General features: G+C 25.6%; 4 protein-coding genes across 5 annotated transcripts in view; 2 read left to right on the plus strand and 2 right to left on the minus strand.

Moving 5' to 3' along the window:
* LOC122854442 overlaps nt 1–16,874 on the plus strand; it is a 45,199-nt gene that overhangs the window by 696 nt on the left and 27,629 nt on the right. The window lies entirely within an intron of this gene.
* On the plus strand, nt 63–4,698 carry LOC122854441 (DNA replication licensing factor Mcm3). The gene is made up of 4 exons (XM_044155088.1): nt 63–231; nt 324–436; nt 945–1,153; nt 1,216–4,698. The coding sequence occupies exons 1-4, from the start codon at nt 169–171 to the stop codon at nt 3,279–3,281; spliced, it is 2,451 nt and encodes an 816-aa protein (XP_044011023.1). The 5' UTR covers nt 63–168; the 3' UTR covers nt 3,282–4,698.
* LOC122854439 (sodium leak channel non-selective protein) lies at nt 3,765–13,643 on the minus strand. 2 transcript variants are annotated; one of them, XM_044155075.1, is made up of 22 exons: nt 13,452–13,643; nt 12,861–12,905; nt 12,025–12,158; nt 11,753–11,938; nt 11,477–11,700; nt 11,131–11,405; nt 10,796–11,043; nt 10,330–10,719; nt 9,923–10,252; nt 9,440–9,843; nt 9,258–9,380; nt 9,001–9,174; nt 8,739–8,918; nt 8,023–8,652; nt 7,828–7,948; nt 7,456–7,755; nt 6,749–7,385; nt 6,541–6,677; nt 6,311–6,447; nt 6,085–6,241; nt 5,718–6,021; nt 3,765–5,647 (listed from the first exon to the last, which is right to left on the minus strand). In XM_044155075.1, the coding sequence occupies exons 3-22, from the start codon at nt 12,127–12,129 to the stop codon at nt 5,469–5,471; spliced, it is 5,241 nt and encodes a 1,746-aa protein (XP_044011010.1). In that variant the 5' UTR covers nt 12,130–12,158; nt 12,861–12,905; nt 13,452–13,643; the 3' UTR covers nt 3,765–5,468. The 2 variants fall into 2 exon arrangements, with proteins under 2 accessions (XP_044011010.1, XP_044011011.1); XM_044155076.1 differs by lacking the exon at nt 12,861–12,905.
* Nucleotides 13,801–16,809, minus strand: LOC122854444 (tubulin alpha-3 chain-like). Its single transcript, XM_044155096.1, has 8 exons — nt 16,704–16,809; nt 15,571–15,793; nt 15,205–15,506; nt 15,052–15,144; nt 14,803–14,988; nt 14,494–14,742; nt 14,253–14,416; nt 13,801–14,179 (listed from the first exon to the last, which is right to left on the minus strand). Exons 1-8 carry the CDS (start codon nt 16,704–16,706, stop codon nt 14,056–14,058), a joined length of 1,344 nt encoding a protein of 447 aa, XP_044011031.1. The 5' UTR covers nt 16,707–16,809; the 3' UTR covers nt 13,801–14,055.

The raw sequence follows: 16,874 nt of genomic DNA on the forward strand, positions 1-16,874 counted from the left end.
TTTTGGTGGTGGTGATGCTCCTGAGTGGCGCGCGCACTCGTTGTTTGTACCGGTAAATTTGGCGCGCAATACTAGATTGTAGAGCTAAAAAAGTGTCAAGTGCAGTGTAGACGCTCTGTCTAAAAATACAATTGTTATTGATATATTGTTAATAAAAAATAAATAAAAATGGATATTGAACAACGAATTAAGGATATGGAACGAGAATATCTCGATTTCCTAGACGATGTGGTAAGTTTATCACTTAATTCATTTCATTATTGTTGTTTATTTTTTTTATAACCTATAAAATTTTTATAATGTGTGTTTTGAATCATCTACAGGAAGATCAAGGGGTATACTTGAACCTGGTTAAAAATATGATTGAAGAAGAAAAATATCGTCTTCATGTTAACATCAATGATCTTCGACGTAAAAATCCAGTCAGAGCTGCCAAGTAAGTTTATTAAGTTTTTTTTTTAATTGAATTGGAGCAACAGGTAGCTCTAACGTATCTTGAATGTTGATAGCTAATGGGTAAAAGATTATTATTTAATAATAATTAATAATATGATTATCAAATTAATAACCACATTGTTTTCAAGTAGAAAAATTGATTCTTTTGCTTAAACCCTCATAGAAGCCATGTTATTGACATACATAAACACTTGTATGCTGACCTGTCATTATTTTCAATTGTTTGATCTTTTAACAGTGATAATTTGTTCACTGTATGGTAAATTTGTTTGTTGTTATCAACAAAATATTTATTTTCTATCCAATATAGGTTTTTTTTTTGAATAAAAATAAGTGTCAACTTAAAAAATAATTATCCTGAAAAATATAAAAAAAGAAGTTGATTCAAAAAGTATACCACTAATCTACTATTATTTTTTCAATTAATTTAATTTTTTGAATAATAATTACAGCTAATTAATTTATTATGTATATTTTTTTTCTTTTAGTTTATTAAACAATTCTTTTGAAGAACAAATGGCATTTCAAAATGCCTTGAAACAATTTGTATCAACAGTTGATCCAGATTATACAAAAGATAATGCTGAATTTTTCATTGGATTTGAGGGTAGTTTTGGTACAAAACACACAACACCAAGAACACTGACATCAAGATTTTTGGGAAATCTTGTTTGTGTTGAAGGAATTGTAACAAGATGTAAGTTAATTATTTTAACTATCACTGTTTCTTTTTTATTAATATAATTATTTTATATACAGGTTCATTGATACGTCCAAAAATTGTAAGAAGTGTTCACTATTGTCCTGCAACAAAAACAGTTATGGAAAGAGCATATACCGATATGACATCATTTGATGCATTTCCAGGATCAGCTGTATATCCAACAACAGATGCTGATGGTAATCCATTGGAAACTGAATTTGGTTTATCATCATTTAAAGATCATCAAACTTTGACAATTCAAGAAATGCCAGAAAAAGCACCAGCTGGTCAATTACCACGTAGTGTTGATATAATATGTGATAATGATTTAGTTGATCTTTGTAAACCAGGTGATAGAGTACAAATTGTTGGTAATTTTAGATGTTTACCTGGTAAACATAATGGTTATACAAATGGTACATTTAGAACAATTATTATTGCAAATAATATAACACAATTAAGTAAAGAAGCAACATTAAATATATCACATGATGATGTTGCAATGTGTAAAAAATTAGCTAAACATAATTCACGTAAAAATATATTTGAATTACTTGCACAATCATTAGCACCATCAATATTTGGTCATGAATATATTAAAAAAGCAATACTTTGTTTATTACTTGGTGGAATTGAAAAAATATTACCAAATGGTACAAGATTAAGAGGTGATATTAATATATTATTAATTGGTGATCCATCAGTTGCAAAATCACAATTATTACGTTATGTATTATGTACTGCACCAAGAGCAATACCAACAACTGGACGTGGTTCATCTGGTGTTGGTTTAACAGCAGCTGTTACGGTTGATCAAGAAACTGGTGAAAGAAGATTAGAAGCTGGTGCTATGGTATTAGCTGATCGTGGTGTTATTTGTATTGATGAATTTGATAAAATGTCTGATATTGATAGAACAGCTATTCATGAAGTTATGGAACAAGGAAGAGTTACTATTGCAAAAGCTGGTATACATGCAAGTTTAAATGCAAGATGTTCAGTATTAGCTGCTGCAAATCCAGTATATGGTAGATATGATCAATATAAAACACCAATGGAAAATATTGGCTTACAAGATTCACTTTTATCACGTTTTGATTTATTATTTGTTATGTTGGATATTGTTGATTCAGCACAAGATAATATTGTTAGTGATCATGTTGTTAGAATGCATAGATATAGATCAGCAAATGAACAAGATGGTGAGGCATTATCTGTTAATAGTAATATTGATATGTTAAGTACTAAAAATCCTGATGCTGTTGAAATTGAAGAAAATGATAAATCAATATATGAAAAATATGATCCATTATTACATGGTAAATCACGTCTTAAAAGTGATCAAATATTGAGTATTAAATTTATGAGAAAATATATACATATTGCAAAATGTATGAAACCAAAATTAACTGAAGAAGCTAGTAGAACAATTGCTGATGAATATTCACGTTTAAGATCAGAGGATAATGTACAAACAGATGTTGCTAGAACACAACCAATAACACCTCGTGCACTTGAAACACTTATTCGTTTATCAACAGCACATGCTAAAGCAAGATTATCAAAAACAGTTACTGTTGAAGATGCACAAGCAGCTATTGAACTTGTACAATTTGCATATTTTAAACGTGTACTTGAAAAAGAAAAGAAAAAACGTAGAAGACAAGATAGTGAAACAAGTAATGCTGGTGAAGCTGATGAACAACCAAGAAAATCAAAAAGAACAAGAAAAGGAAGTATTACTGCTGATGGTGAAAATGATGTTTATGAATATAATAGTGATGCTGATGATGATGATTCACATGTTGATGATGCTGTAAGAGTTGCAACAAGATCACAAACAATACAAGAAGAAACAGAAGAAGCTGAAGAAACCATGGAACAAGATGATTCAACTGAAATTGTAGCAATTACTGATACAAGATTTAGTACATTTAAAACAACACTTCATAAATTATTCCAACAACAACGTGCACAATCATTAGCACTTGACAAAGTTAAAGAATTTTTAAATCAACAACATACACCTGAATTTACATCTGGTGAAGTTACAGCTGCAATTAACAAAATGACTGATGCCAATCAACTCATGCTTGCTGATGATCAAGTTTTTCTTATTTAAATTTAAACAAAAAAATATCAAACTTATTATTATTATTATCAGTAATATTATTCTGTAATATGTAAGTATTGCCATTATTTTATTTTATTTTTTTTTTTTCATTCATGCGTTTGTAATAATTTAAACTATACTTTTTATATTAGAAAAAAATAAAAATTAAGATTACAATGTTTTTTAAATAATATTAATTATTTTATTTTTATTTTCTAACAACATTTATTAATTTTATTATGGTACAACACATTGGCACATTAACTAGGCAACAATTATCAACATTTATCACGTTAACGTAAACATTATGCGATAGTTTACATTATCCAATTTTTTTTTTTCATTTAATTTTTATTTTTTTTTTTTCCCATGTAAATATATATATGCATATATTGTATATATAAAATTTACTTCATAATTATTTGTTTATTTTAGTGAATGTTTTCAGCTAACATTTAGGCAGGATTACTAATTAATTACTCTTACAATTAATTTAGTGTTTTTCTTTTAATTTTTTTTTTTTTATAATTGTATTCTTCATTTATTTATTAATTTATTTCGTTTATTTATTTTTTTTTTCGTATATCTTTGTTTCTACAAACTCAATAATATTATTTATTTTTTTTTTCATATATATATTTTTATTATAATCACACGCTTTCTCTATTGTCATTTGACTCTACGTAAATTAAATTATCGTTTAAAATACGATGAACGGATTTGGTGCATCACCATCCAATTGAGGAATCAATCCTGCTAGTTGGTTATCATAAAAAATATACTATTTATATTTTAATAAATTAAAAACAAAGCAAATCCCGAAGGCTCATGTATCAAATTTCCTTTTTTTTTTTTTTTAAACTTTACAACATTTTTTCATCAAATTAATTATTTGCTACAAATTGTGCTACATGGTATTAAAATAAATAACGTTTCAATAATCTACGACGTTAAAACAACACCATGATACTCAATTTCAACAATTTATAACGCCAGTAATTAGCGTCACGTAATTACAAACAATTATATATATATATTTTTTTTTATTTATTCTATTATTAATTTGTGCTTACTTTGGCAAGCTAATTCATTTTGATATATATTTTTTTTTAAATTTAATTTTAATCTAATTAATTCTTTAATCAAATTTTTTATTAATTTTTCTTTTTAGTTTTATTAAATATTATTAATTTATTATTTTCTTTTTCAACATTAAATAATTTAGTATATATTATTTCTTTTATTTTTTTTTTTAAATTGTTTTTTATTTATTTTTTTTGTTTAAGAAGAAGTTTAACTATTATTATTTAGACCCAAATTTTATAGGCATTTAATATCGTAAAAAATCTAATCACTGTAACATGCAGTATAATGTCTAATTGGCTTAACTCATAAATTTTTATTTTATTAATTATTTTAATCGGAGGAGCCGGAACGTTTTTCATTGCTAAAAAGACTTGTCGAATCGTATCCTGCGCTCATTGTACTACAGTTGCCCTTAATCATTTTCTTTTATTTCATTTTTATAAGTGAATGTTTATCATCACTAAAATAATCCTATCATTTTTGTGGATGATTAACCACACGTAAAAAAATCTACTCAATTATCTACGTATAAATTTTCTAAATTTTTTATTTCAAACATCAAATTTATTTTTCTATCGAGCAGTCTCTACGATTGGGCAAATCTTGTGGGTATTTAAAAATAATATTTTTTTTCTAATATTTAAAAAAAGAAAAATTGAATTTATTTATTTTGATTAAAAAAAAAATGTTAAATATAATCGAAATTTTTTTTATAAAATAAAACGAAAAATTAATTTTTCTAAAAATTTATTTAGGCACCCGAGAAAAACTGTCATTGTTCATTTATTTTATTTTTTTTTTAATTATAAAATATTTTCTTTATGTGCGTCTGGATATTTTTTTAATTTATCAAATATTTTTGTGTTTGTTATTTAATTTTTTTAAACAATTGTGTCGTGGAATTATAAATATTCTGTTGTCTAGAATTTATAATCTGGTTTTTTTTTTTTTTGTTTAAAAAATTTTCATATAGGTTCACTTTTCACAGTGAACCTTACCAGATAATTATTTTATCATGTGATTTAATTATAAACAGTCTGTAATTACAGTGCTGTATAATTATTATCAAAATTATTAATTCACATATTTTAAAAAATTATTAATTGCTATTCAAAATTCATCCTCACTGGATTCACTGCTGTAGGCAAGTTGTTCATGCCACCAATCTTTAACTTCTAGCATAACACTAGATACTTTTGGAGTTGGAATTTTTGTGTTTATTGTTTCTCTTGGTTGTCTATTTTGTTCAGTACCTTCAGTTAAATAAGGCAAATTTGTCTTGGTTAGCGCTGAAATAATTCAAGCATTTATTAAATTAAATTTTAGACAAATTATTATGTTTAAATAATAAATACTCACGTGCAGGTCTTGTATTTCTTTTTTTTGATACTGATATTTTTTCTTTATCAGGACGTACTGATGCTGGATCTGATAGTGTTGGTGCTAAATATTTTCTACCAGAACTACTTCCAATACTATCAGATCTTGGTATTACTGGTGGTTTTTTAACTCTATTTCTAATACCATCAGTATCTTTATTTTCATTTTCTTCCTCTTTATCAATTGTATTATTTTCTTTAGCTTTTTCTTCTAAATGATCAACTGCTGTTGCAGCTAAATCATTTGTTGCTCGTAATCCCGCAATAAGACTATTTTGCTGTTTCTAAAATTAATTTTAATATTATTTATATTTGTTGTTTTTCTTTCAAGTTTTTATATTACTTACGCCAGTTGCTCGAATTTTTTTTAAACAACCCTCCAACCATGTACGAATTGTTTGTTTTGCAACTTCTTCTTCAATAATATATTCAAATTCTTCACGGGCTAATAATTCTTCAAGTTGTAATGCTTTTCTAATATCTACTGAACGATATGATAGCATGCTGCTCAAAGAAAAATTAAATTAAATGTCTTTATAGAAAAAAAATACAATTTAGAAACAAATAACTCACTTGATGACATCGTGAAATGTAACATCTTCACCATTGTGCAGCCTTTCCAATTCGTAACACATGTACTTGAATAATAATCTATCTTTTTGTGGATCAGTTTCCAATCTACCTTTCAATAATCGTAGAATAAATTTTACCTAAAATACACTGTCATATCATTACTGTTGTCCCAATCTAATTTTAGCTTAAAAAATTAATTAATTTTTAATAATAAAAAAGGGATAATTTACCCGTCTAACTGGTATGACACCACGCTGATGAATATCCACAACATTCCATGTATTTTGAAAATTTCTAATATCAGCATAAGACAGCAATGCATCTTCTTCATTTGAATAAAATAAAGAAAAATTCTCCATGATAATAGCTGTAATATATTATATTAAAATTAATTATACTAATTATTATAATATAATACTTTAAACAAAAAAAACTTACCAACTAAAAGATTCAAAACAATATACGTTATGATAACGTAAAATGTACAAAAGTAGAATAACGAAGCATGAAAATTTCCACAATCAGTTTCCCAATAATTTGATGCTGCTGTACAATAAGGTGGTTGTATCATACAATCATGCATTATTTTATTCCAATCTTCACCAGTAACAATTCTAAATAACATTGCAACACCAGTTACTGGTGATTCAAAATTAGCATGTCTACCAATACCTTCACCATATTTAACTGTACCAAATAATATTGTACCAGCAAGTGCATAAAAAAATACAAGTAAAAACATACCAAATATTATAAAAAAACTTTTACAAACAGATACACCAACAGTTAACATAAGCATTTTTAATGTTGTATGTTTTCCAGTTATTGTAAAAAATCTCAATATAACAACAACAAAACCAATAACATATGATAAATCACTTTTAATTGTGCAATGAATAACAATCCATATTACACCAACAACAGTCACAAGAAGATCATAACGATTTCTACGTGATTGCCAATAACCACGTGGTGTAAATGCAATATTTTTCATAATAACTTCAACAACAAATACAAGTACAAGTATTGTTGATATTGTTGCAAGTGCTTCAGTATGTGATTCTTCAATTCTCCACTAAAATAAAAATACAAATTAATTAAATTATAAATATTTTTTTAAATAATAATATGTAGTAATTACGTACTGCAACACAAAGAAGACAACTGTTAATTAAAACCATAACAGCAATAAATCTTTTAAAAGATATATTTTGTGTTATATCATAAGTAAATGCACGAAATTTTTTACCATCTGGTCTTGGTGGTAAATGAAGTGGTTGTGCAATTTTTAATCTTTTTTTTAAATCACACCAACGTCTTTGATCAACAGTCAACAATGCTGTTCCTTTATTTTCTGAATAATTTGCAATAACAACACCAACAAATAGTGTTAGTCCAATCATACAACCAAGAAATATATAAATATGAATGTAAATTGCATGAACCTATTGATTAATGAAAGATAAAATTATTATATATTTTTTTTGTTGTTGTGATGTTGCAAATTAAATACTTACTGGTCCAAGTGCTTTGATAAGAACATCTCTAACATCAAGCCATCCTTTGAATGATAAAACTTCAAATAATGCCATCATTGCATCACCAATATTATCAAAATTAAATCTTCTTGGATTAGCCCTTGAATAATATATATTTTTAATTATTTAAAATATACAATACAATAAAAAAACAAAGAAATTATTTATATTTACCAAACACGTGGTACAAGCATTGATGGATAACTTTCATTATTACCAGGTTTTAATTTCATTTTAGTTACAAATACACGTCTCATAAATACACCAACACAATCTTCTCTTTTAAGTATTGTTGGATCATTACAACGTGCTAATCTACCACCATATAATTGTACACCATAACTTGCAAATACAAACATTAATAATATAAGTAATGTTGATACTAATAATATTTCTTTAAAACCTCGACATAATTCATATACAACTTTTTTCATATGAGGCACTAGTGTAAATATACGTAATGGTCTAACACAACGTAATATCATTAATAATTGTGCTCCAGAATTTGGTGGTACACTTTTTGGCATCCAACAAAGAAATACAAGACTAACAATATAAATAAATACATCAAGTACTGATGCAACATCTTTAATATATGCTTTTGGTGTAAAAAATAAACCATCAGCAAGTATTTTTAATGCTAATTCAAGACTCATAAATACAACAAAACCATATTCAGCAACTTGTAATACAGATATTTCCATAACTCTGTATTGTGGTGTTTCAAACATCATTGATATACATGACATTGTTGTTGCCAATATCATTACCCAATCAAGATACGTAACAAGACCTAAAAAATTGCTTTAAAAAAAAAAAAAACAATAGCTATTATTAATAATATTTTATTTATGTATTTAAAAAGTAAAAAAAAAAAAAATGAAACTTACTGAAGACTTTTGTATTGAACTTTACGTTCTTTACCAGTTAATGGATCTTTTAATCTTGCATCGTATCTTGCATAAACAAGTAACTGACAAATTTTACGAAATTTACTTTCACGTGGAACAGCAAATAATGGTGTATCAAAAAATGGATGATTTTCACGAAGATCATCTTCTCTTTGATTTCTATATTAAATAATAATCATCGGGTAATTAATTACTGGGTGATTTTTTATTTATTTATTTGTTTTTTGTTGTGTTAATTTACCTTCTCATCTCAGCTTGTTGTCTCTTTGCTTGAAGTAATTTAATATCCAAATCATGTGGTCTACTTCTTGATGAAGTAACTCGATTTATTGCTCCAATATCACCATTTTCAATTAAATGTTCATATGTTTGTTTTAATTTTATCGAGCCACTTCTAACACTACGTCGAATTGATCTAAAAATTATTAATAAATTGATATTTCACAAGAAATCTATTCTACAATTATATTTATTTGAAAAATTGATTTTTTTTTTTACTTTTTTTGATCAATTCTCAATTGTTTGGCACTGCTAATTGTTCCTTGAGGTTTTAAAAGACCTTTTCCTGGTACTGGTATCATTGCTGAGTCACCAAGTAATAATCTTTGATTATTAGAATCACTGAAAAATATTATTACATTAATATATTTTAATAATAAATATCTAATTTTTTTACATACTTTATTATGTAAATAATAGCAGCTTTTTTTAAACATGTTGCAATATTTCTTGATTTTGGTGGATTATTTAAAATTTTAACTGGTCGTTGTTTATGATATACCATTTTTGAATCAAATGTTTCATTAATTTTTTTAGCCATTTCATTATCTTCATCTTCAACTTCAAATACAAATTGTCTCATAAAACTTTCACGTACTTTTGGAAGATTAAAATCTGATGGTACTTTATGTAAACATGTCATTTGTGGACTATCTGGAAATTTTTCAAATATACGTAAACGAAATGGTAGTGTTTCTTTTATTTCTGCACTTTGTTCACGAAATTTTAATTGTTTTAATTTTTTAATATCTTCATCAAGTTCTAAATTATCAAGAATAACAGCAACGAAAAGACTCAACACAATCTAAACACATGAAAAACAAAAAAATAATTATTTATTTTATTATTTATATATATTTTTGTTTGTTTAAATTTAAACTTACCAAAGTTACAAAAAGATGATAAAGAATAAAATAAACAGCAACAAAAGGTGATATTGTTTCGTGTGTTCTCACCATTGTTTCATCCATAACTTCAACCCATGCTTCTTGTGTTAATATTTGAAACATAGACATAAAAGCTTCTGGAAATGTTTCAAATTTTGTAAAGTCACATAAAAAACAAAATAACTGCATTGATATACTTGAAGATATAACAAGTAAACACATTGTAAATATAATAAGACTTCCAAGTTTTTTTCCTGGTCCAAATATTTTATAAACAAAATCTTCCAACATTGGTGATGCTTTGATAAGTCTAACAACTCTTAAAACCTAAAAGAAAAAAAAAAAAATATTTTATTCAAAAAAACATAAATAATTTAAAAAATAAAAACAAATGTTGCACTTACTTGAAAATACGTAAATCCAGATAAATAAAAAAATGGAAAAATATGTATTGTTGTACCAATTGCAAGTAGAAGCTCAAATTTATGAACAGAATGTTTATAATAATTTTTAAATCCAAGACACCAAATTTTAAACATTGTTTCTAAATCAAGAAATATTGTAAATGCAATTTCAGCATAATAATAATTATCATAATATGTATGACGTGGTTTTTCATCATGTTTAAAATTCATTGTTGCTGTTGTTAAACCATTAGCAAGTATTGCACACATAACAATCATACGAAAATGTGGTGAACGTAAAATTGCTTGACAAAGTGGTGATGCAAGACCACCATGTTTATTTTCTTCCATTGTTATAAGTTTCCATCCATTTTCATCACCACAAAGTATCTTAAAGTTTTATTTAAAATTTGTCATAATTGTATAATTTATTTCAAGATATAATTTCATTGTTTTATTTGAATACCTGTGAAGCTGGTCTGTTGGTTATTGTTCCTCTGATACCCCACATTTGTTGAAATTGTACTCGTATTTCATTAAATGTTTCAGTTATAACAGCAATAAATACATTTTTAACAAGCCAAGCAAGAAAAAATATCATTGTACTGAAATAAAGTACAGCTCGCCATGCTGGTAAACTATCAATTGCTCTGTACATAATAAATACCCAGCCTTCTTGTGATGCTGCTTGATAAACTGTAAAAATACTTGTTGCTAAAACAAAAATTAAACCAAATTTTAGTAAATTATTTGAGTCTTTTTTTTTTTTTTTAAATAAAAAACATAAAGTTTTTAACAAACCAAATTCATCAAATCCATTGAAACCCATTATGTATTTTGATAATTCTAATTTTAAACATTTCATTCCCTCGGGACATTGATAACCTGATTCTGGATCAGTTGAACAAAATGTATCGGGTATTGCAAGACTATTTATTGTAATGTGATTTGGATCTGTTGTATTTAAAACACAATGATTTGATAATTCTCCAAAAAATTGTACACCCAAAAGACCATAAAGTGACATGAAGAATAAAAAGAATAAAGTTACATTGTAAATTTGTTGACCAGAACGTCTGAAAAATGAAAAATAATTAGATATTAATTATATTTTATTAATTTATAAATTATGGTAATTTTTTTTTACTTGAAAATTTGATTAATTCTGGCTTTTGGCATTGAAAATTTGAGAAATACACGAAGAAAACGTATCATGATAAGAGGTCTTGGTGATCTGATAACAGATACTGCACTGTATTTTAAAACAATTCCAAGCATTTCAAACATTTGAAGTACAACTGATAGCCATAATACAAGTACCATTGTTGCATCAAATTGACACCAATGATCTTTTAGATATGACTTGTCTCTCTGAAAGTAATAATATTATTTTAAAAAATAATATATTTTTTTATAATATTACCTTGATGATTCCTCGAATGTGCATTTTAGCAATCATCTCAGCAGTAAATAGAAATGTGACAATAAGATCACAAGTAAATGTAACATATTCAAGTTCTGGTATTTTTTCAAATGTCTTTGGAGTATTTAAACAAACTGAAGCAAGTGATACCAATGCACAAAATCTCATCAATCGTCTTACCCAAAACTAAAATATTAAAAATTAATATTTATTTATATTTTTTTTTTAAATATAATTTTAGTATTGATTTGATAATTTTTTTTTTGCTTTACTTTGTTAACCCATTCGATATCAGCACTCTCATTCAGGCACTCTTCTGGTCCATAATCAGCCAGAACAGGCTCCCCCTTGAGGCTCTGCTTTCGCCCGAGCATCATTATTGGAATTATATTCGCAATGATGAGGCCTGAAAATATAAAAATTATTAATTTATTTTTTAAAATCTTTTCAATTAATCTACGTATATTTATTTATTTTTTTTTTAATTATCAGAAAATGCTATGTCAATTTTGTCAGGTTTTTCAAGCATTTAACTGTTACATTTATTTATGTTTTTTTTTAAAATTTATTTCTAAAAATAATATACATCATTACTTTTTGTTCTAATTTTTTATTTTTTATATCAATACATGTAAATAGATAAACATACAGACAGGTAGAAAAAAAAATATAAAATTAATTAAACATTTTTTAAATATCAAAATAGGTTTACATATATTTTTTTTTAATTTCGAAATGGATAAAAAGTTATATCAATTGAACAGATAATTTTTATCTTATATAATATTATAAAAATTTGTTTTGGCTTTGATAGTTTTATAACTTTGTCATAGTCATGCAATTATGGAAAATTTTTCTATCGAAATTTCTATGAATTTTTTTTGTCTCTTCTAAAAGCTATTATCAATTTTTTATTTTTTTGCATTTTATTAACAGCAAAATATATAATCTAAATATAAGCTAATTATATTACATATAAACATGTAACAAAATAAGATAACACACAAGCCAATATAAATATATTTATACATTTATAATTTTTTTTTTTAATATCAAGCATTTTTTTTTATCATCAATGATTTTTTTTTATGATGTAATATATACTCACGTCGCAGCAATATTAATTTCACCGTTTTTATTGCAAAAACATAAGCTGTAAAAATTATTCAACATAATTTTTCAAATTTTATTTAACACATTTATATTATAATTATATTTTTCATTTGATTAATTTTCATTATCCTCATGTTGACAGTTTGTCTGTCACGTGGTGTGTGAAGTTTTTTTTTTTCTTTTTTCTTTTTAGATAGAGACAATGATATGTTTGACAATAATAAATTAAAAACAAAAAAATAATGAAAATTTATTATCAAAATTAACCAATAAAAAATTTTTATATTTTCTAATGAATATTAGAATGACAGTACAGTGTCAAGTGGATGAGCATTAGATGTCTCAAGATACATGTCTTGAAAGTTTTCGCGCAGATTTTTTTCCCCACTGGGCGGAGGCTTTGTATATTTTTTTTCAATTTTATAAATTAATTTTTATATAAAATAAAACAATAAATAAATAGCTTTTTTTTATAATGTAATTAAATTTATATAAAATATTCTAATTAATTAATGAAAATCAATGAAATTAAATCATAAAAATAAAAATAAATAATTTTTTTTTTTTAATAAAAAATTTAACTCACCTTTATTACGACAGTTTAGCAAAATAAATATACTGCCCTTAAGGCAATATAGCTATTAAAACTACATTTCACATAATAGCAATGTAAAATTATTTAACGGTTGATAAACATTTTTATTAAATAACAATCAGGCGGCATGGCGATGAACATTATAACGGTAAAAAATAAGAACCAACCGTGTGGTATTGGATGCTTGTTAACCAGCTGAGAGATATAAAGTTGGAGCATGTGCTGTAGCAACTAAATATTATCTCATCCCACTGAGGATCAATATTTCAAGGGGTTGATTATATTGGTGGCTTTAAACACTATCAAATAAAATACTGTACATATACATAAATCACAGTTATCTGTTTTTAAATAAATTTAATTTTCACATAATTAATTAATTATTTACAAATAAAAATTTTAATTAATTAATATTAATTATATTATTTAAAATCACAAATTAAAATTGTGATAATTTTAAAATTCAATTTCACGTTGCTATAAGTTTATAGAATAATTATTTTAAAGTGTAGAAAATGATAAATAATATTTAAAATAATTTATCAATTTTATTGAAGTTTACTTTGTCATTTGAGCATATTAATTTATGAAAAATTTACTGTTCATCTTCGTCTGTATTAACAGCGTCTTCTTGGACCTCACGATAATCAAGTTCTAATGCAGCAAGATCCTCTCTTGCTTCAGCAAATTCTCCCTCTTCCATTCCTTCACCAACGAACCTTTTTAAACAAAAAAAAAAAACAACAATTAAAAATATTTTTATTATTTAAATGTATCGTTTCAATAAATTACCAATGAACAAATGCTCTTTTTGAATACATAAGATCAAATTTATGATCAAGTCTTCCCCAGGCTTCGACAATTGCTGTTGTATTACTCAAGCAACAAACTGCTCTGTCAGTTTTTGCTAAATCACCACCTGGAACTACTGTTGGTGGTTGATAATTTATACCTACCTAAAATAAATAAAAAAACGAAATATATAGATTAAATTTACAATGTTTATTTGTAAATTAAAACATACATTTAATACCTTAAAACCAGTTGGACTCCATTCAACAAATTGAATATGTTTTTGTTTTTTAATCATGGAAATTGCTGCATTAACATCTTTAGGAACAACATCACCTCTGTAAAGCATACATACTGCCATGTATTTACCTTTTCTTGGATCACAATTAACCATTTGATGATTTGGCTCAAAACATGCAGCTGTTATATCCATACATGATGATTTTTCATATCCAGATTTGTCAGATGATAATACTGGTGCATAAGTAACCTTTAGGATAAAATAGAAAAATATTATTAATTGATTTAAGAATTTATTTAAATTATTTACCAAGGGAAAATGTATCCTGGGATATGGTACTAAATTTGTTTGAAATTCATTTAAATCAACATTTAATGCTCCATCAAAACGAAGACTTGCTGTTATTGAAGAAACAATTTGACCAATAAGTCGATTTAAATTTTTATATGATGGTCTATCAATACTCAAATGTCGTCTACATATATCATAAATTGCCTGAAAATAAATTAAAGATTACAGAAGACAAATAAATAATGAATAAATGAATTTTTAATTTACTTCATTATCAACGATGAATGCAACATCACAATGTTCAAGAGTAGGATGTGTATGAAGAATAGCATTGTATGGTTCAACAACAGCAGTAGATACCTAACAATCATCAATTGAAAAAATAAAAAAAAAACAAATACGACAATGTAGTACTTTTACCTGTGGTGCTGGATAAATACTAAAAGTAAGTTTACTTTTTTTAGGATACTCAGCAGTGAGTTGTTCCATTAAAAGACTTGAAAATCCTGATCCAGTACCACCTCCAAATGAATGAAATATCAAAAAACCCTGAAGGCCTTTGCATACTTCTGTTGTTTTACGAATTCTATCCATTGTAATATCAACAATATCTTTTCCAATTGTATAATGACCACGTGCATAATTATTTGCTGCATCTTCTTTACCAGTTATCAATTGTTCTGGATGAAATAATCCACGATATGTTCCTGTTCTGATTTCATCTATTGTCATCATAAAAATATAATTAATATCTTTTTTTTAAAAATAATAATTTTAATAACAAACCTATTACAGTAGGTTCAAGATCTACATATACAGCACGTGGTACATGTTTTCCTGTATCACTTTCAGCAAAAAATGTATTAAATGAATCATCAGTTTTACCATCAGATTCAGTGTCAATTGGTGTTCCATCATTTGATATACCATGCTCAAGACAATAAAGTTCCCAACAGGCATTACCCATTTGAACACCTGCTTGTCCAATGTGTATTGATATACACTCTCGCTATTTTTAAATTATAAAAATTAAATTACTCATTGATTCAATAGATGCGCTAATTAATTAATCACCTTTTTTGACATTTTATTATTTGAAAAAGACATTGAATGAACTAAATAATAATTAACAAACAATCAGTGATTAATATTTTTTAAAATGAGTAACGACAATTGTGACAGTTTGTCACCAACTGGTGTTGACATGTCTAGGATATCTGAAAATAGATTTCATAGCTCAAAACCTTGACCTAGCATTATTATTTTCATTCAATAATTGAATAATCTATGTGAAATAAATTGATGTATTTATTCTTTACACTAGGCAACTTTTCCATATACTGAGTTAAATTTTATTTATTTATTTTTAACAATGTGTGTGTTTAAATGAACTTATAAAAAAGTGGACAATCGATTTTGAAAGGCTTGTTACTATGGTAGCTAGATCGTACTTGTATTGACATCGACGTGACATCCTTTTTTTTTATTTCTTTTAAATCCTAGATGATAATATTTTTTTTTGATTAATTATTTTCAATGATTCAAGCAATTTTCTTTGAGTTGTAAATATTAATTATCTTTTAAATTTTTTATTTAAATGAATAATCAAAATGTTATTTTTTAAATATAAATATATTTTTCGAACTCGACAATTAATTTTATAAATCGATTTTTTATCATTTTATGATATTTATTATTTTCAATGTGATTGTAGTAATTTATTACAACCACGCAAATGTCGAAATAAAAAATTTATATTATTTCGATTATTAAAAAGCAAAAAATTAATTTTTTTAAAATAAAAATAATGAGTTAAATAAATTTATTAAAATTAAATAAATGATAAATTTAGTAAATACTTAAAAATAGATTTAAAAAAAAATATTTTTAAGCTTGATAATATATTTTTTTTTACTTACCATGTTGAAATAAAGCCAAAGAAAATTTTAAATCAGGTGTGAGCTTGCACTGTTCAGGTGTAACAGTCGGATTACTGTACTAGTCTGGTCATAAACAAAAGCATGCCATGCTATTGCAAAAGTAGTGGCCAATGATTTTTCAACTACACTGTTGTCATATAGACACTCGTG

The sequence above is a fragment of the Aphidius gifuensis genome, linkage group LG4 (assembly GCF_014905175.1).
Source record: "Aphidius gifuensis isolate YNYX2018 linkage group LG4, ASM1490517v1, whole genome shotgun sequence".
NCBI classification, from domain to species: domain Eukaryota; kingdom Metazoa; phylum Arthropoda; class Insecta; order Hymenoptera; family Braconidae; genus Aphidius; species Aphidius gifuensis.

What these genes read in the sequence shown, in the direction of transcription:
- LOC122854441 (XM_044155088.1), top strand. Translation starts at nt 169, where the DNA reads ATGGATATTGAACAACGAATTAAGGATATGGAACGAGAATATCTCGAT. An exon ending in TCGATTTCCTAGACGATGTG is followed by an intron (nt 232 to 323) that starts GTAAGTTTATCA and finishes AATCATCTACAG; the next exon opens with GAAGATCAAGGGGTATACTT. An exon ending in TGAAGGAATTGTAACAAGAT is followed by an intron (nt 1,154 to 1,215) that starts GTAAGTTAATTA and finishes TTTTATATACAG; the next exon opens with GTTCATTGATACGTCCAAAA.
- LOC122854439 (XM_044155076.1), bottom strand. Translation starts at nt 12,129, where the DNA reads ATGATGCTCGGGCGAAAGCAGAGCCTCAAGGGGGAGCCTGTTCTGGCT. An exon ending in TTGAGAATTGATCAAAAAAA is followed by an intron (nt 9,175 to 9,257) that starts GTAAAAAAAAAA and finishes AATAATTTTTAG; the next exon opens with ATCAATTCGACGTAGTGTTA. An exon ending in GTGTCATACCAGTTAGACGG is followed by an intron (nt 6,448 to 6,540) that starts GTAAATTATCCC and finishes AGTGTATTTTAG; the next exon opens with GTAAAATTTATTCTACGATT.
- LOC122854444 (XM_044155096.1), bottom strand. An exon ending in GTATTTATCCAGCACCACAG is followed by an intron (nt 15,145 to 15,204) that starts GTAAAAGTACTA and finishes GATGATTGTTAG; the next exon opens with GTATCTACTGCTGTTGTTGA. An exon ending in CCAGGATACATTTTCCCTTG is followed by an intron (nt 14,743 to 14,802) that starts GTAAATAATTTA and finishes TTTATCCTAAAG; the next exon opens with GTTACTTATGCACCAGTATT.